General features: G+C 46.2%; 1 protein-coding gene across 4 annotated transcripts in view; it reads right to left on the minus strand.

Annotated features, from left to right (window-relative positions):
* Positions 1–379: 379 nt before the first annotated feature.
* Positions 380–16,314, minus strand: part of SLX4 (SLX4 structure-specific endonuclease subunit) — a 38,898-nt gene continuing 22,963 nt past the window's right edge. For 2 of the 4 annotated variants that reach the window (XM_038419330.2, XM_043493197.1), the window contains exons 9-15: positions 15,921–16,009; positions 12,429–12,575; positions 10,076–10,245; positions 5,934–8,443; positions 4,343–4,445; positions 3,546–4,046; positions 380–2,860 (exon numbers count right to left, since the gene is read on the minus strand). In XM_038419330.2, coding sequence (XP_038275258.1) covers positions 2,527–2,860; positions 3,546–4,046; positions 4,343–4,445; positions 5,934–8,443; positions 10,076–10,245; positions 12,429–12,575; positions 15,921–16,009 — 3,854 coding nt within the window. In that variant the 3' untranslated portion in view covers positions 380–2,526. The remainder of the gene's footprint in view (positions 2,861–3,545; positions 4,047–4,342; positions 4,446–5,933; positions 8,444–10,075; positions 10,246–12,428; positions 12,576–15,920; positions 16,010–16,314) is intronic. The other 2 variants (XM_038419333.2, XM_043493198.1) reach the window with 1 other exon arrangement.

Genomic DNA, 16,314 nt, shown 5'->3' on the forward strand with positions numbered 1-16,314 from the left:
CCCCTCCTCCAGTTCCACCTACTACCAACCCACTTTCAGTGCCCAGCAGATTGGATTCCTCCCGCAGTTTTTCCTAGCATTGCCTCTGATCCTGGCAGATGGAGACTCCTTCCCCAGCCCCCCGCTTGGCTCCCTGCATCAGATGGATTTGCTTGCCTTCCTCGGTCCTCTCCATATAACAAGGCCAGACTCCCATTTGGTGCTGCAGCAGGTCTCCAGCCTCCTGCTCCCCACAGTAACCTGACTCCTCCCCCTCTTCCTCCAACTCCTTGTCAGGGTCTTTAGCCAGCATGAGAGGCACACTAGTTGCTGGGATGCCCCTGCAGCTCCAAGGCTGGGCCCAAGATTTTTAACAATAAATTGCCTACAAGCCTTTTACTTGATGCTACCTGTTAAAGTTTATAGCTGAAGGTTCTTACAATTTTTATTGCACATAATGTACATCCAATAAAAACCACACTATATTGTATCAAAAATTAAAAAACAGACATTCTTATGCTACAGAAATACCAACACTGGTTTTGAGGAGCTTGGCTTCTTCTTCTCCTTTTTTTTTTTTTTTTTTTAAACAAAGTGAGGCCATCATCGATTCATAACTCCCAAGGCTGGAAAGAGTCAGCACATCTCTGAAGATTAAATAAATAGAAGTCAATTCTCTAGGATCCAAGATTTCCCTGTTGCAAATTTAGCAAAGGGCCTGGCAGCAGTCCAGTTTGGAAACTAGATTATGTAGCAAGGTATGGTTAGGTGAGGAATGAGTACGAGGCTCTGAAGGTGTCCAGTGGTCACTGCAACATAACTTTGGGGTCTCCTTTAAAAAAAAGGGGGGCAGCAGTGGAAGTTGTCCAAGCCCAGGCCACATGGCAACTTGACAGGAGTTCCAGTACGACTTGCAGTTCTCAGAAAATGGAGCCAACAGTATCTTTAACAAAGAGGTCTAGCCCTACAGATCCCAGCACACAATACTCTACCTCAGTCCAAGCAGTCAAAACACACCATTGCATCTTGGGACCTGTAGCCTCTGAGGTCCTTATCACGGTATTAAATATAAGAGGGCTGCAGGACTCCTGGTACCCATCACAAATCTATAGAATAAGATTGCTTGTAGATTGTATGTAAACAGTATCTCTTCCTTGCATTCTCCACAACACAGCTGTTACCAATAAGTTACCTTTTCAATACAGTAAGTAACATTCTGCAGCACTTTCTTCCATTCTGAGCCATTCAGAATGCTTTCCAAAGGTGGGCAGCCCTCATTCCCCTCTTCTACAGGTGAAGTATAGAGAAATTAAGGCTCAGACTTTCAAAGCAGCCATTCATTTTGGATGCCCAACATCAAACACCTGTGGACAATTTCAGAGGTGCTCAATATCTAGTACCAATACCCAGTACCATCAACTGAAGTCAGTGGGATCTGCAGGTGCTAGGTATTTGCTGAAAAACCAAGCCCTAAGTGTCCATTGTTAGGCACACAACAAATGAAGCAACCAAAATTTGAATCCACTTGCCAGAAATCACAGAGTGAGCCAGGAACAGAAACTAGGTCTCCTGAACTACCCACTAGACAATGTTACCACCACAACACTCCCTGTCCCTACCCCTCAATCTGTAGAGTGAAATCTCAAACTGAATAAACAGACTGAAAAAACAATGGGGTCCCAAAGACAAACCTGAACATCTGGCTGTTCTCACTGCTTTACACATCAGGGCAAAGTGACTTGTTTCCTGCTAGTGTGGTGGGGTAGGCAGGTCTGTTTCTATTCTAGGACAGAACAATTCAGGGGGATTTGACCTGCTTCCTTCCACGGCCGCATTGCCTACGGAACTCTTACCATTCAGGCAGAACCTTATGTTTCAACACTGATGCACTCAGTGAGGAGCTTGTGAGTAGCACCCTCTATCAGGCACTTAGAAGAAGTTCTGCCTCTAGAAGCAGCAGTTAGAAGCAAGCCTGAAATAAAATCTATTTGAAAAGAGGAAGGCAAGAGGGGAGGACAAGAGGAGAGGAAACAACTGAAAAGGAAAAGGCAGAGGAAGACAGATAAAAGAAAGTAGAATGGAAGGGGAAAAGATGACAGAAAAGGCAAAAGGAAACTGATGGCTAAAGAAATAGGAAAACAGGCAGAGGGATCATATTAACTGTATGCTGAAACTCCAGCAGTACTAGTAGGGGCCTTGGTGTCCCAGAGATCCAGCAGGCATTCTTTCAGCAGGGAGTGGGATGGATAGTGCTGAAAGCATGTCGGGTCTCTGCACCTCTAAAGCAGAGTGACTGGGAAAGATGCTTCTCTTACAGTTCCAAGCCATTCGAGCACATCAGGGAGCAATGTTCTAACTGACTTAAAAATCAGCAGCATAAGCACATGTGTACAGCAGATTCTACTGGGGCAGGGAGAATGTTTAGTAGCAAAACAGAAGAGCAATTCTTGAAGAAGCTCTGACACGGAACAATGGGAAGAGTTTTAGAGCCTGCAGTGCGGAAGTGTGAATGCACCAAGGCAGCTGGGAAGGGAGAGGAGGCTCTAGTCAGTATCGTTTGCATCCCTTTTTCTTGCCCCCGCGTTGCTGCTGCTTCTCTTTCCGTGCCCCAGCCGTGGTAAAGGTGATACAGTGAGCGTCCAAAAAGTCCAGCAGTTTTCCCAGTGCAATCTTAATGCCATTCTGCTTCAGCTCTGCCTGCAGCCCAGTCAGCTCAAAGGGCTGATAAAGGAGGATCTTCTGGTACAGGCCTGGGTTTGAATGGATGTAGCGTCTCACTGCCTCCAGCTTATCTGCCTCCCGGGCTGCAGCCTGAGATGCTGGGAACTCCTCATCCTCTTCAGATGTAAGGACACCTGTCTCAAACTCATTGGAAGAAGAACTGAAAATGAGAGAGAGGAGAGATCAATTAAATGCCAATGATCATGGACCAACAGGGAACATGGTGGAGTTATTGATTAAACGCCCTTGTGTGGCCCTCCCTAGTGCTATGAATTCTCTGACATTTTAGGTCTCATGAAAATAACTGTCTCATGGGACAGGCAGCATGGGGAAGTGTTCAGTGAACTTCCATTCTCAGCTCTGCCAATGCCCCTCCTGCTTTACCGGCAGCATCTCCCGCTGTTCCAGTCTTGGCCCCCTCATACATAGCTGTGCTGGTGCTCCTCACTCCTGACCAGCACTGCCTGCTTCTATTCTACTCTTGGACTCCTTATGCACAGCTCTGTTACCACACCTCCTGTGACCAGCAGGGACCCTTGCTATTCCAGTTCTGGACCTCCATTCAGCTCTGCCAGTGCTTCTCACTCTTGACCTACAGAGCCCAGACATCCCAGGCATGGGCCTTTACCAAACTCAGAATATCAGATATGCCAAACTACGGTTTTGTGATTGAAAAGAGATCACTAGGAATTAAACTGAAACCCCCCCCAAAAAAGGATATGTGGGTGATCTAAGCCCAGAACAAAGGATAGGGCTTCTCTACTTTGAAGGAGAGCTGAGGTGTCTCCCCCACCTCCCTGGACCACACCAATAATGAAGTTTTCCCTGCTGTTTCAGTCCCTTACCTCTGTGATCCAAAGGAGTTGTCACTTCCAGCTGCTGAAGAAGCTGCAGATTCCTGAGATGCTGAGAGCACCTGTCCATCAGCACTGCCCGCCAGAGAACCTTTAACTGGAGATGTAGTTGGAGACAAAGTAGCTCCCTTTAGCCTTCTGGCTCCTCCTGGGTGGCCTTTAGTTTCAGCTGTTTTCTTAGTCCTCAGATAGCCTGTTGTAGAGGGGCCCGCTGAGCTGTCAGCATCACCACTGCCCAGAACTGGCAGGGAAGGGACCGAAACCCCCAGCTTCTGCTCACGCCCTACACTGGAGGCTTTGGAATTCTCTTCTCTCAGTTCAATCGAGTCTGGTTGGGGTTGGCTGGGGTGCTTGGCAGTGGCTTTCCGTAGGGGTGATTGGGAGGATGGGATCTCATCCTCCGAGTCAGAGGACATGATCTGATGAGTATACTGGAATATCTCCTTCAGCTTTAAAACCATCTGCCGTTTTGGGAGACGACGGACTCCAAATCTAAAATACAAAGGTGACACTTTAGTTAAGCAGTATAGTAAGTTTAGGCTGATGTGGTGACTCCCCATCTTTGTGGCGTGGCAGCATGGGTGGAGGAATTGAAGGCTCCAGTCCCACATGAAGTCTGCAATCCAGCCATCACTACTAACTGGGTCTCAAGCAACATTTACTGGAATGCCATCAAATGTTTCTCTCTTGCTGAAAAGGGGCTTCTCTGTCAAGCTACTTCCCTGCAGGTATCTGCACATTAAGAAACTGGCCTTGCTCTCCAAGGTGCTCATGGAGGCAACACTAACCTGTTCAGTTCCTTCTTCAGCTCTGGGGTCTCCATGATGGAGTAAGCTGGTACTGGTGTTATGGGAACTCTGGGGGGCTGGTTTCTCTTGTGACAGGCAGGGTCTACAGCAAAATGAAATTATTACAATGAGAATAAATATATCAACATGGATGGTCCTGAGACTGGCTGATGATTTCTAGTCTTTGTGAGAGATATTACACAGACACATAAGAGTAATATCTAGGGCATCATTTTCCCCCAAAAGATCCCACAGCCCTTTACCAACTAACTATCTCATGTTCATTTTAGACTGAGCTGTGAAAACTTTGGGGGTTTTGGGTGGACTCAAGTTGGCCTTTTATTATTTAGTTTTTACTCACTTTAACTAAGAAAACAGTTTAATTTAAAAGAAAGGACAAATTTTGGACCCAAAGTCCCTATGCTGTAAGGACAGGCACCTTTTGCCAGTTAAAAAAAGGCTGTGTTATTGAACTTTGTAAAGGGACCACGGCTGGCATGAGCCATGTCTGTAGCATAGGAGGGTGAAATTCAGAGGAGAGGGGCTGTTGTTCCAGAGGTAAACAAATGGGTCTTACCTCTCTGGAGAGCAGAGTTAGAACACTGATCTGGGTCTAAAGCCAAATTAGTTTGTTGGCCACTTCCTAATCCCTTACTGTGAAACTATCACCCAAAATAGCGTGATTAATTAACACTATGAGATCCTGGATAGAAGGAGCTACATCAGTCTATAGAGATTTAAAAACTGTAATCAAATAAGCTCTCCAGCACTGCAGAGAGGCAAGTGTTAGGTCAAATGTATAGATATTTAAGCTGAAGCACAGAGATGTTAAGTTGCTGCCCAAATCACACAGTGAGTCGGTGTCAGAGATGGGAAGAGCCCAGCCTCCCGCTCATATCAATAGATCATACTATTTCCCTATTTGTAGGTCAAGATTTGGGTGAATTACGAGAGCCTCTGGAAAGGGCCCCAGAACTGGGGCTGCAGGTCAGCACGGAGGGGCACTGTCTGAGCTTTAAAGGAAAGCTTGCATGACGCCCATCTGCAGCCTGCCTAGTGCTTGCCAGTGCTATAAATCTCCCAATTTCTTGAGTGCCACATTCATATACGTAAAAAGAAAGACAACTGCAACTGTTCTACTGACAAAGTAGCTGGTCTGAAGGCCTCACGTGCTGTTAATGGAAGGGTCACACATAGTGTTTGAACAGTAAGGATCATACTGATACCAAACCATACCCACAGCAGCCAAGCATCCAGTAGGATTTAGATAAAAAAAACCCACCTGTATTGTGATCTTGATATTGTTCATTGCAGAAACTTCCCTGGGGAATGGGACTCATGAAACAAACAATGTGAATGAAACACAAAAACACTCTATTCCAATAATACTGAGTGGCAAGTGGAATCCCCTACCTAGCAACATGGAACTGTGAAGCTGACACTACCTCTTTGGCACCTGGCCTTGAAAATCATGTCAGACCAGCAGGTGAACCACCTAAACACAACAAGGAGAACTACAGACAGAGTGACGAGTTCAAATGAAAACAGCACAATTCATTGCAATGATTCTAGGATTCATAAAAGTACTTACCAGGAGTTTTTAGGGGCTGGGTATTCTGGGCAGCTGCTGCAGCTGACACCCTCTGTGTGAGAGGAAGAATCTCAGGGACTTCATCTTCATCCCACTCATCCCAGACTTTAGAGTTCAGAAAACTTAGCCTATTGCTCACTGAAGAATGTGCCTCAATAGGACTCTCCTCATGACAGAGCAAGGTCTTTCTATTGCCAACTATTCCTCGAAGAGGAGTACTACCTGTAATTTCCAGAGCTCTGGTTGGGCTCTTCCATTGGTGGTGCTGAAAGCCATTTTCTCCGTGGATGAAACTGCTGGTATTTGCACAGTTCACCCTCTCAAGCACCTTGTTGTTATCTTTGATTGGTGACAGATGTTCGACACTCCAGCAGTCATCATCAACTGGAATTGGTGGCTCATCACCAAGCAGGAAGCTGCCACTCGAAGGGAGCAGAGCCACCTCCTTTTCCTCCTCACTGTCCTCTACCTCAACCACACTAATGTCTGTTTTATTCTCCAAAGACAGCTCACGGCATGGAAGGCCTTGTTTGGGTGAAGACAGGTTTTCTGAAGACTTCTCTTTCACACGAACACAGGCAGGTGAGAGTGGAGCTGGAGAAACTTGCAGAGAATCCTTCCAAAAGTGACCTAAAGGGCTTCCAGGAGAGGTTTTTTTGCTAACTGAGGAGTTCTCTGTAAGAAAATGTTTTTGTGAGGAAGTTGCAAGTAACAGATCTGAAGTTATCTCTGGAATCTTCATAGCTTCCCCAGCTTGTTTATGGTCACTATTATTTACCAATAAAGCTTTAGTCCTGTGCTTAGACCCTGGACTCCTCAAACAACTCAAACTTGTTGCCTGAGTCAGTGTTGAGCAGTTCCTGCTTCTGGTAAGAAGAGGTGTGTCTGGCACCAACCATGAGGTGTCCATGTTAGAGCTCTCCTCATGGCTCAGATTCAGTCTGCTATCAATACAGGTCCCAACCTGGTTGTTAAGAGGCATCTTTCCTGACAGCTTTACAGCATTCTCACTGTGCACCTTGTCTTGACTTCCTAGTGACACTTGAAATGGTCTCTGGTGTATTGCAATGTCAGCAACTGAAACAGGTCCAGAGTTTGGTACCTTGTGCTCTTGCTCCACTTTCTTACAGTTACACTCCAATCGCCTGGAGATTTCCATTTCCCTCAGGGAAGATTCAGAATCTGATTTCTCCTTCATTTGTTCTAACTCCATTTCTTCATCAGAATCCAGCAAAAGAATAACTTCAGCCTCTTGGTTCACGTGAGAAGCAGTATTCTGAGTTGTGAGGACCAACGATGAGCAAGTTGGGACATGTTTTTGCTTTTTTAAATCAATGTGGGAAGACTTTGCTGGAGAAAGTGTGTTCTTTATGATCGTTTCAAGTCCTGAATCATCATTTTGTTCACTGGCTTTTTGGAAGGATGCACCATCAGACTGAAAGAATCCTTTATTTCTATTTTGCTTTGGTGCTGATACAGGAGACATTTCTGTGGATACTCTGGAAAATGGCCTATTTGATTCTGGAGACATAGGTGATGAACCAACAGCTGGCAAAACTGGTGAGGAAGGGTTGATAAGAGGACTGCTACACAAATCACTCCTAACTGACAGGAGGTCCTTCTGTGACTGATGGTGAACAGGTGGATTATTAACCTCAACAAGTGTTTCACTGGAAATCTCTCCTGACTCTTTGTTGGCTTCATTTAGTGGAGAAGGCTCACAATGTTCTCCTTGGGTTGCGGAAAACATGGGATCATAGCGTTTACTGAAGTCACCACCATAGCGTTGGCAACTAGGGAACAGTTTTTCCAAGGCATCATCCTCTTCTTCACCTTGTGAAATCTGAGAGAATCTAGAAACCTTCACAACTTTGGGCATTCTCCGACAGCCCTCTCTTTCATGAGATGTTCCACCATGGAAAGCTGAAATGTCACTGCACTCACAAGGCTTACCCTGCAAGTGCACAGGTGCGATTCGTGTAATGCTCATGCTCTCACTCCTACTTATACCTAGGATTTTCTTTTCTTGTCCAGGTGATTCACAGCTGGATATTCCCAGGCCAAAGTTTTCCTTCCGTTCTTTAATCTTGCTGCTTGTTGAGGGAGATTCACACACCACCACATCTTCATCCTCAGTCTGTCGGTTCACATTTTGGGCCTCCTCTGTTTCACTGTAAATGCATCTGCCTGAGCCTTCCTCCACCTCTGCTACATCTTGAACAATCTTTCGCTGAGTGGCAACAAACTCATAAATTTCCTCCAGTTCCTGCTCATCCACTTTCTCATTGTCTTCCTCGTCTTCAGGTTTCAGCATAGCTTCTTCTTCTTCTTCTTCCTCATCTTCATCTACCCACATTGACCTCAAGAGCTCCTGGAAGTTCTCAGCTCTGTTCTCACAATTCTCTTCTTCCCCCACGGAGAAAAGTTCATCTCCTGAGTCCACCCCAGCAAGCTCCTGCTTCTCCCCAGGGCTGTTTTCACATATAGAGATCAGTTCACTCACACCAAACCTGCAATGATACAATGGAAGGTTATTGTTTTTCCTCCACCAGTTAGCTGGCACACCATCATGCTCAGCAGATTTCTTTACAAGAATCATGTGCCTCATTTCCATTAGGTGCATCAGCTCAAATCTAACTTTATTATTCAGAATCCCCTTTCCTAGCCGATGCCCGAAAGCACTAGTCCCACTCCTTAAAGCTTATATTTAAAGGTAAAAGACTTTACATGGCTGGAATTAAAATTCCTAGGATCGCAAACAAAATCAAGAGGCAAACCAAGAGCCCTCCCAAGGAGCAGAACTATCATGTTTACACTTCTTGTGTTTCTGCCTCCATCATGGACTCCTTTGCTAAGAAGGCTCTGATGTCTGAGCAGCTTCTCCCTGAAACAGAAGCTAGTAGACTCAGTATAGCACCCCTCAAAGCAGAGAACATTTAATGCTCTCAAGGGTCTAAATTTGCCACACTGCAAAAAGGGGCAGAAGGTCAGATGTCAAGGACAGAGCCTCAGTCACACTGATAGGCTTAGAAAATATGCTTGATACATTTCATCGATCGGACATACAACATCCACGCAAACGCATCAGCCTTGCTGTAGCTACATTGCGACTCCAACCCACATCTGTTCTGTTTCCACCTACCTCTCCTGCTGCTCACTAGGCATAAGAACTAGGGCCTGGTTTGTGAATGTGTCTTCGCAAATTAGATGCAGTTTCCTTAAAGGGACACAATCAATTTGAAATCCACTCAGTCAAAAGGTCAAGTTTTAAACCTTCCCTGTGTCCATTTTTGTGGTTTTAGAATCATACTTTTTTCCTGTTTTTAAAAATCTGTTTCTGTCTCACTACTGCAAGGGAATATACAAACGTCAGGGGAAACTGACTGACTAGTTGTTGGTACGGAGGAAAGTTCCATGAATGCACAGAAAATATAGAATATGTTTTTCTTTCACCTCTTTCACTCAGAGTCATTAGATGTTAATTGTAAAACTAACAGGTCCGCGTTTTCAGAGGGGTGATTTTTAAGTTGACGGAATCCCTTGAATCTGTCCGTTTTTTAGGGATTATTTCTGAAATGCACTTAGAGTCACAAAATGACAGTAAGGCTGATACGCAAGTTAGCGTTACACAGTATTGATCTTCTCTCAGCAGGTCTTTTGGGGATTAACTGACTATAGTTAGTGAAGTGCTTAGAGAGCCTCAGATGAAAGACATACTAACTATTATTACATCGCCACCAGCAGCAACAACAGAGACCACGGAATCAAATACTGCTGAGGACACTAGGGGCAGAATGGAATGGCTTGTTCTCCCCCAGGCTATAATGGGCCTGTGCTGACAGGTGTAACCCAATGAGAAGATGAGGGGAGTGACACTTTTGTGACAATGGTCACACTGGAAACATACACAGAGAACTAAAAAGTTTGTTGTAGCCACTCAGGCCAGGAATGAAGATGGCAGGCTAGATGCGTGCAGGAAAACTGCAAAACACTGACCCCCACTGACCATCTGAACTGAAAGGACTTCACCTAAACCAATGCAGCATGGGGGAGTCACCTCTGCAGAAACTTGGCTGTAAATTCCCAGGCTGGGACCCTAAATAAATCTCACTGTGTAAGTGACTAGACAGCAGCATACACACCTGACGGCAAGAGCTCCCACATCAGAGAGCACCTGGGCAGGGATACTGATATCAGCTGCATAAAGGTACTGCAGAAATGCATGGGCTGCCTCGACTGTCACTTCACTCAGCAGCACTCGACGGGTCTGCAAATTCCCATCCTCTTCCACTAAGAAACCTTCACCGTGAACCTGAGAGTGAAAAGAATCAAACAGCCAAAGCAGGGTCATTTGTCAGCAAGAGAGGGGCGCAGGGGGATCAGTCCCAGAATGCCCACACCAGATCAGCCAAATCATCCGCCAAATCCTCATCTGGACTCTGGCAGTAGTCAATACCTGAGATTTCAGTGGAAAGCTAAAAAAGTCAAATATGCAATGCTCTTTATGGGGGCGGGGAAGTGTTCCTCCTAACCCTTACAGCCATCACCTTACACCCAGAAGTATGACATCTGATCCTTCTGTATAACTGCCACACATCAGTCATAACCTTATCCAGCCCCTTTCTGAATCCAGTACCTTCTAGAGCAGTGAACTGCATAGACTGACTATATGCTGGGTAAAGAAAAGTTTCCTTAGATTGGTTCTACATTTACCAATCATGGGTTGCATTGAGTGGCCTCTTGCTTTCCTGTTATGGGACAGCATAGAAAGGAGGGACTGATCAGCTTTTCCCATATCCTTCGCAACCTGAATCATTCCCGCTGCACCCACATGGATCCACCCTGCTCCCCTCTCTTGCTGGGATGCTTCCACCCCTGACCACCCCTAACATCTACTGCAGTATCTGAGATTCTCTCTTATGGTACTGAATGTCACCCAAAGGCTACAGCTAACACTTGGAGCTAGGGCTGTGATTCCCAGCTTGTGTAGAAATACTCACGCTAGCTCCTATTGAGCTAGCATGCTAAAACAGCAGTGTAGCTGCAGTAGCAAGGGTAGCAGTGAGTGGCAGCATGGGCTAGCTGCCTGAGTAAAAACTCACTCAGACCCCACAGGCTTGTACTCTTGGCCGCTAGCCATGCTGCTGCTCACCAGCACCCATGGTACTATGACTACACTACTATATTTAGCGTACTAGCTCCTCAAGAGCTAGCATGAGTTGGCCTATGCAATCTGGGAATCAATCCCCCAACTCCAAGTGTAGACATAGCCAAACAGAAAACACAGGCTCCCATTTGCTTCTGATTCCTCTGTTAACTCCTGGTGGCTCAAGATCTCTGAAAATTGCAAGACCTGGCTCTAACAACACTCCCCTGGCCAACAGAGAGACTAAATGGAAAACACCACACTGCAGAAAAGGGAAACAATCCACACAGAAGGGATTAAACATATAATGTAGGGGACGGATCCTATAACCATTACGTATACAAGTAGTTCCTATGCATGCTAGTAGTTAATGAGGACTACTCAGGTAAGAAAGGGTTGCAGGGTTGGGCTATGGATCAGTAATGTTTGGAGTGTGCATGGGGCTAAACCACTGTGCATGTGGCTAAACCATGACCTCAGCCTCCTAACTCCATTTACAAAGGGGTCTCAGGGCGTAAAGGTGCCTCTGAGTTAACAGCATTTAAGGAAACTCAAAATGTGTTCAGATGCTGGTAGCAGCTCTTGGTACGACCTAGGGTTCAGATCCTAGACTCAGGGCCCGTCACACCGGTGGGATGCTATTGAGGATGTACTGTTGGCTGCTCGACTGCACACCCTGCAGGGGAGCATGAGGAGCATTTCACTGTCCTTGGTGAGAAGCTCTGTTCAGCACTGTTAGCGCAATAGCAACTGTGGGAGGAGAGGCATTGTACAGGGAAATGGTTTCTACTCCGGGGGAGGGGTGGAGACAGACCCTCATAAAGGTCACGCACAGGCATAGCTAGATTCTCCAGTCTAGTCCTTGGATTTCATGTGTCGCTCAAGCTCAGCTCTAGGAGAAGGGCATGACAGATGTACCCGTCAGGACATACTAGCCTAGGCTTGTGTGGGGTGGAGGCTAAGGAAATCCAGAGGGCAAACATATAGTTAGATAGATACCCTCCCATATAAACTGCTGGCAGATTGCTGCGTCTAGCATCCCCCTCACTCCTTCAAGCAAACTGCCATGCATTCTCTATGACAACACCACAGGACTCTTGCTACCTGCCTGCGGGGAGGGGCGGGTGGCTGCAATTCACAGCTGGGTCAGAAGTGTCTTCTGCACCAGGCTTTAGCACCTGCTCCTGACTCTGAAGCAGTACTCTCTGTAGAGACTGGAGCCAATCTCCTCTTAGTTAGGAGGAGAGTACCACATGGCAGCTGTGCTCAGAGACAGCAGCACTGCCAGAAGGAAGAGGAAGGCAGCACAGCAAACAAATGCAAAAGCAAACACATCCAGCCATACTTACGACTTCAGTCAGCTGTGGGCACCGTGCATAAAGCACAAACATATGGGCATAAAGGACTTCCCCACTTTCTACCTGGAACTGGACGTCACTTAGATGGGGGTTGTTGACCATTCCACTGAAATCGACAGCCAGCGACCTGAGTGAGGACTAGAACAAAGAAGGAAGGAGAGAGAAAAACGCTGTAATTCATTTCCCTAACAAAGGCAGAGGGGATAACCCAACTTGTCAGTGCTGCTGTACTCTGGGCCCAGGTTTGGATGGATTTAGCTTTCCCCCTTGTGATGATTCATGTCCTCGATTAAATTTCACTTCTAAGCCAACAATAATGAATTTCAGAAGCAACTAGTAACAAGCTTTCCCTTTGGAGTTACTACCCTGCAGTTGGAGTCATGCTTCCTGCTTAGCTCTGTTACCCTGCCTGTTCTGGCAGACAGGACAATTTTAGTGAGACTTCAATTTAACTGGTCTTAAACACACTGGGCCAAATTCTCTGCAGGCATAGCTGCAAACAGCTGCATTTACTCCAGCAGAGAATTTGACCCACAGGCTGACTGCAGTGTGGGTAAGCAGTCCTCACTGGGATGTACTCAGCATCTAAGCCAAACTTGGGAGGTGAGGCTGGAGCAGACTTCTGAAATGTTCTGACTGGTATTGCAGCTAGAAACAAAGTCATGCCAGGATGAGCACCTATCCCCCACCAATGCAACAAGCATATCAACACAGGGCCTTCCAAAGCGACATCAGCATGCTAATTTATAGCACCTCTCTGGTTGCTATGTCTACCTGGAATTATTTTAACTGAATGCAGAATAATGGTAAAGGGCACAAAGGAAAGTGGAAGACTCAGGGACTGCATCATGGGATACAGAGCCTTTTCTTCTCTAGTTCATTGTAGTCTGGCTCACACTGATAGGAGCTGAGAGATGCCACCATCTAACTGGGTGTTCCATGGCTTGTGTTCTCACTCCATTTCCCAATGGATAGGTACATTGGGTGGGATTTTCAAAAGTGCTTAAGTGACCTTAGGCGTTTGTCTAGTCAGTCACTCAGGCACTTCTGAAAATCCTACTCACTTGTCATAAAAAACACCCCTACTATTAGCAGAAATAGGTTCCCTTGCTGGCAGGCTGAAAAGGGGAGACATGGAGACTGAGCTTCCTCACATGGCTCGTGATGGTGCCCCTAGGTCAGGACTGGGGCACACTGCCAGGGCATCACGTGAGGGAAACTTGCCCTGCCACCTCCTGTGCTGCACCTGTTCTGAGGCTAGAGAATTTCAGTGCCCAGGCTGCCAATCCAGTGCTTTTCACTAGTGTGAAATTCAAAGGAAAAGAAAACAGCGTACGGTCCATTTCTCCTTTAGGAGCTTTGGAACTGCCCCAGATAGTCAGATCTTTAAGAGACTGAATCCAACTAGTCTGATATCTGGCCACCAGACACTGCCTCTTTGAAGGAAAGTGAAAATCCTCATCTTGTCAGTTGTACACTGGAGGGGCTTCCCCCACCCAACTAGGAATCAGCTTATACTTGAAGCACTGGTCACAGACCTGGTACATTTTTAACCTGTGGTAGCTTGAGGAACTGCCAATGTTATTCCTATAGACATCTGCGTGAGATGCAGCTCCATCTGGAACAACACAGCTCTTTAATTTATTTTAGCAGGTTTCTGTATTCTGCAGCGGACTCTGGAAACCAACATTTGATTCGACACAATACGTGTTCATGGGCGGCCGATACTACATCGCACTGAACTATCAGTGCACATCCTAAAGTCTTCCTGAACTTGCTAGGTGGGCTGGAGAAAGCTTCACGGATCTGGGCAGCAACGTGGAGGAAGGCGGAAGCCAGGAAGCAGAGGCTGGAAATCAATCAGATGTTTCTCGCTGTCTTATCCTTGGCAAGATGTTCCCTTACAATGCCATCATACCAAACACACTGGCTCCACATTCCGGGCAGGGAGCCAAGATCGGCTTTCCCGCTGCAGCTAAAATCATGAATGAGGAAAAGGGAAATGAATTCAAACTAGAAACCTTCTCCTGGCTGTACAGTAGCCTGGGAAAAGTGAGTGGCTGGGTCTCAATCCAGTTCTGAGTGCACAGCTGTTCATATCACAGAACCCACACACTGCTCCTGGCAGCATCAACAGCAAGGCCAAGTTCTGCAATGTACCACAGAACTGAACTTCCGCATAAAACAGAAAAGGCTCTGGCGTGAGGCACAGAGGCTGAGCAGTGTGAGGAAGCCTGAGCTCCTCTGTCTTTGCTCTAGTTCCGGTCACATAGAGAACTGGATCTTCAAGGATTTTTTGATCGCCCCAAAGAATCACAGTCTCAGACTGGAACTTCTGTTGGAGTTTCTGCAGCGAGAACCTCAGGCTGAGAAGTGAGGCTCCCAAACCCCCAACAGATTACATGCCAGAGCTTACCACTGACCCCTAAGAGACTGGATTCCTTTCAGAAGTCTCTTAATGCTATCAGTCAAAAACAAAAGTCTTCATCCTCAAGGATTCAAAATATATCTGGCCGGAAAATCCACAAGATGCCATGACATGTGCACCGGATAAGTAAAGGATAACAAATTTCCACTACATAAAGTGGATGATCTTAATAACAAAGATAAGAATTAGAAACCTCTACAAAATTATATATTGCAAGTGTGGGAACTTGAGTATGATTCTGCAGGGCAAGGTCCCTGCATCTGGGGTTAAACGTGATCAATGAAGTATTACAGGCTTGATGGGAAACCCCCTGGGGATTGCATACCACATGGCATTGCACTGCTCACCATGTGGGAGTCCAGAATCTGGCAGGCCGCAGCTCTCAAAGGACACTTTGACCCATCCAGCTATCTTCTCTGAAATGTGTTCACCTATGGACTGAGGGTACCATGGAAAGATTTTCTTGGAGAGTAATAATAGCGCTGAGCTCTTACAAAGTGCTTCTCATCCGTAGGTCTCCTAGCATTCCATCCCATCTGTAAGCTTCTTATGCCAGATGGTGTGAGTTCAGTGTAAATCAGCCTGACTCTGTAGGAACTCATCTCTTTATTTTTATTTATATAATTAGGTGCTGGATAGACAGATAAGAAGACATGGTTTCCTGCCCTGAAAAGCTTAGAAACTAAGTGCATTACCTCCTGTACACAAGGCACTTGTCTTTACACAAATCACCTGGATAGTTGCCTAATGTTCTCATAGTTTAGATCTTTCCATTTCCCTGTAGGACAAAGTCTTGGTCACATACACAGGCCTCTTTGTGGGCATTAGTGAGACACTGGGTGTGTTGACATCAGCTGCCTTTTCTGATGATCCCTACCACAGAAGGATGGGACCTCAGGGCACGTCTTCTTTTTCTACAGATAGGGATGTATTTTGTGTCACTGTCTAGTTATTTCTGCTCTTACATGAATTAACATGCCCCCTTCAACCCCTGAAATACACAACAGTAAAAGTACAAAAAAAATAAGGAGAACTAAACAAGGCTCTGTCCTTACTGTGTGAAGGCTGCCGCTCTGGCACATCTTCACCTTGGATGGAGGGACGAAGCCACTAAGTGGAATGTCGCCGGCCACTGATTCTCCTCCTCAAGGAAGAAAATACAAATCAAAACTCAAACACAACCTCTGTGCGAGACAAGCTGCAACATAAACATTCCTAATGGTACCTGTGCTTTGACATATACCCCAAACTTGTGATTCCCCCCACTCACACGTGAACTAGTCCTGACATGTCAGCCTCCCTCTCCCTTACTTAACAGCGAACCTCTTGGCTGGGCTGCTAATGTCTGAATCCCATTCAGCTGTGGGCAGCACCCACCTACCATGGATCCTGAGTGAATCTGAGACTGGGGTTTCAAAGTGTGGTGTGCAGAACAAAATGGGGAATGGT

This window comes from Dermochelys coriacea, chromosome 10 (assembly GCF_009764565.3).
Source record: "Dermochelys coriacea isolate rDerCor1 chromosome 10, rDerCor1.pri.v4, whole genome shotgun sequence".
In the NCBI taxonomy this organism is placed as follows: domain Eukaryota; kingdom Metazoa; phylum Chordata; order Testudines; family Dermochelyidae; genus Dermochelys; species Dermochelys coriacea.